Source organism: Solenopsis invicta, chromosome 16 (genome assembly GCF_016802725.1).
Source record: "Solenopsis invicta isolate M01_SB chromosome 16, UNIL_Sinv_3.0, whole genome shotgun sequence".
Classification (NCBI taxonomy): domain Eukaryota; kingdom Metazoa; phylum Arthropoda; class Insecta; order Hymenoptera; family Formicidae; genus Solenopsis; species Solenopsis invicta.
Genome location: NC_052679.1, coordinates 23,201,497 through 23,204,455, shown reverse-complemented (window position 1 = coordinate 23,204,455; position 2,959 = coordinate 23,201,497). Strand labels below are relative to the sequence as shown.

Genomic DNA, 2,959 nt, shown 5'->3' with positions numbered 1-2,959 from the left:
TTTGTTTAAAAATTAAAATTATATCAATTTGTGCTTCATTCATTTATATTTATACGCAACAATAATCCATGGCACGGCTATTTTGCGACTCCTTGCGGTAAATTGAAAGATGCAAATTCAATCCAAATACTAAGAAAGAATGTGATTTCGTCAATTTACAAGTATTTTTTTTTCTTTTTTTGCTTTAACAATTACTTAGTCTTGCAATCAAGATGGACGAAGCACTTTGTCTCTTGAGTTTCTGAATTTCTAATGAGACTCCGTGGAAGCTCACGACATTATTAAATATTTATCATCGAAATTCACGGTACAACGATTTAAAGAAGAATCCAAATCTTCTTCGGAAGCCATATGTATTTTTAATATTAAAAAAGATTAAAACTTGCGCTTCCTTAACTGCTGTATTATTAACACTAAGAAAGATTAAAGCATGTGCCATTAATTGGACTTAACTTTCATTTACTCGATATTTTCTTGTAATTATCAATTTAATATTCGTTATATTACTTTTCTCTAATTTAACAGCTGCGCTTCCAAGACCGAAAGTAACGGCGCGCAGTTAAAAAAATCAAAAAATATGTACAAAGCTATATTAAAAAAAACTTTTTTATAAACAAAAATATTCTGATATACATATACTTATATAGATGATTCTTTGATAATTTCAAAAAAGTATATTTAATGCGACGTAGAAGATTCATAAAATATTCTGTTGTATTCTGTGTTATCTGGATATAATAGTACGTGTTTATATTGTAAACATAACAAAAATTAAATTTGTTTATTGTCAAAGTGATCGCTGTACTCGATTTTCTATCGAAAATCCAACGTCAGATCTGATAGAAGTATGGCGAAAGTTCGGCAGTTTGTTGAAATGGATAACTTAAAGAAGCGATCATGCCTAACGCCGCCGTTGAAACGCGATACGAATCGCGTACCTCATGAGTCCTCATATGCTTCTTGAGATGATCCTTGCGCCCGAACCGTTTCTTGCAGAAGACGCAGGAGTAAGGTCGAACACCAGTGTGAATTCGTTTGTGCCGCGTCAATTCCTCGTTTCTGGTGAACCGTTTTCCGCAGGACTCAACGTCACACTTAAACGGTCTCTCACCTGGAATATACACGTTAATTCCTTACATTCCTACATATTATGTTCAAAACAAAATTTATTTTTTCGTACGACTGAATTTACTCGTAAAAATGATGTTTATTTGAGAATGATTCTCGATAATATTTTTTTCAAAAAAAAATTAAAAAACTAATCATGTACGTAATACAAATTCATTACGTAAAACAATAATTTATACAATTAATCAGAATGGCTGGATGTGAAAATTTTGTTCTCAAATAATCTCTTGAAAAACATCAATAAATATCTTTAAAATATGCAATTGTCCCCATAAAGATTATAGATATTTTTTAAAGTGTAAAAAAAATACAAAGATTAGATACAAAAGTTTCCACTATCTCCAGTGATTATACAGAAAGTAAAAAAAATATATGCAAAAATTTTACAATAATCAATCTTTATAAGAGTTCTTGTTTCTATTCCTCAAATACTTTTCATAATTAAAAAAATCTTCTAACTGCAATTTTGTAATATAAAAACGTAACTTGTCAAACTAAATTTAAAAACTCCATCTAACAAAACGTTATTAAAAAAAATGAATAAACAAAACTACATAAAAGTATCTTTTATCGTCTTTTAAGAAACATTTTCCAAGCTTGTTCTTTGTTCCTCTTGCTTAATTGAAACGGTATATAAATATATAAATTCTTTTGAAAAATTTTACTAACCAGTGTGTATGCGAATATGTCCGGTAAGCTGGCCACCGTTACTGAATGCCATGCTGCAGTGTGGGCAGCTGTGTTTCTTCGGCCGCATCTTCTTCATCTCTTTCGCGACAACGTCCTGTCGATGCACCAATTGCACCGCTTCTTCCATGGAATGATTGTAAAGGTTCAGAGGAAAGATTCCAGGATAAATTCCGGACTGAAATCCAGGCTGTACACCAGGATAGGAATGTATCCTGGAAACGTCTGGTATGCGTGATTCGGAGCTCCACGCTCCTGCGACATCTAAATTCGCAATCGTCATTGGATAAGCCCCAATAATCGAAGCAAAATCCTCCGACGGTCGAAATTCTTTGAGCGTCGACAGATAGCTCGACGAATTAGCGTCACTAGGACCGTCGAACTCGTCCGAGTCCCGAATGGGAATCATCGAATCCACTGGTTGCTGCGGCTGGAAGACACGTGAGTTGCTCCTCGCACCTTGCACGTGGCTGGCGGAGACGTCCTCATTTTCGAGGATTGGCGTGATTCTGGTCGCTACATCGTCGAGGGACTCGCTTCCCTTAATCCTCGTGCGACGATAATCGATTAAGGATGAAGAGGCCTCTGTTCTTGTTTCTTGGTTCAGGAAATTGCCGTCACAGTCGTCAGACGTTTCGGCGATGCTCGTCAAAGTTGTCGACGTTGTCGAGGACACGACCTGTTCGTCGTCTTCCTGCCTGCTGCATGACACGTTGTGGAGCGCGCCGTCAACGATGGCGATTCCGGAAGCTTTATTTATTTCTAAATCGTTCCATGGTCGGAATAAACCCGTGGTCTTCGGCTTGGACATTTTGAGAGGAATCAACGTTAACGTCGAGCACTTTGCTTTCTCTATCGCGTAAAACTTCACTGTCGTGCACGAACGGGACGATCGACACGACAGTAAGAGCTGTTCAATGGTAACTGAATACAAATCTAGGCTCACCCCGATCTTATACTTATAGAAATATCTCCCCCGGCCGATGGCCTTTTTGGGGGTCGAGCCAATCCACTTTAGGGATGGAGGAGGGAAGGTCCTTCGTAAAGCATCGGCTGCAGAAGGATGAAAGCATGGACGCCGTTGGCAGTAGGACCGTAGGTGGGTTTAGAGGGGCCTGTCGAGGGCTCGATGCGAGATACGCAG

General features: G+C 37.8%; 1 protein-coding gene across 1 annotated transcript; it reads right to left on the bottom strand.

Annotated features, from left to right (window-relative positions):
* Positions 1–700: 700 nt before the first annotated feature.
* LOC105199877 (zinc finger protein 287) lies at positions 701–2,730 on the bottom strand. Its single transcript, XM_011167158.2, has 2 exons — positions 1,798–2,730; positions 701–1,111 (listed from the first exon to the last, which is right to left on the bottom strand). The coding sequence occupies exons 1-2, from the start codon at positions 2,624–2,626 to the stop codon at positions 831–833; spliced, it is 1,110 nt and encodes a 369-aa protein (XP_011165460.2). The 5' UTR covers positions 2,627–2,730; the 3' UTR covers positions 701–830.
* Between the last annotated feature and the right edge of the window lie 229 nt (positions 2,731–2,959).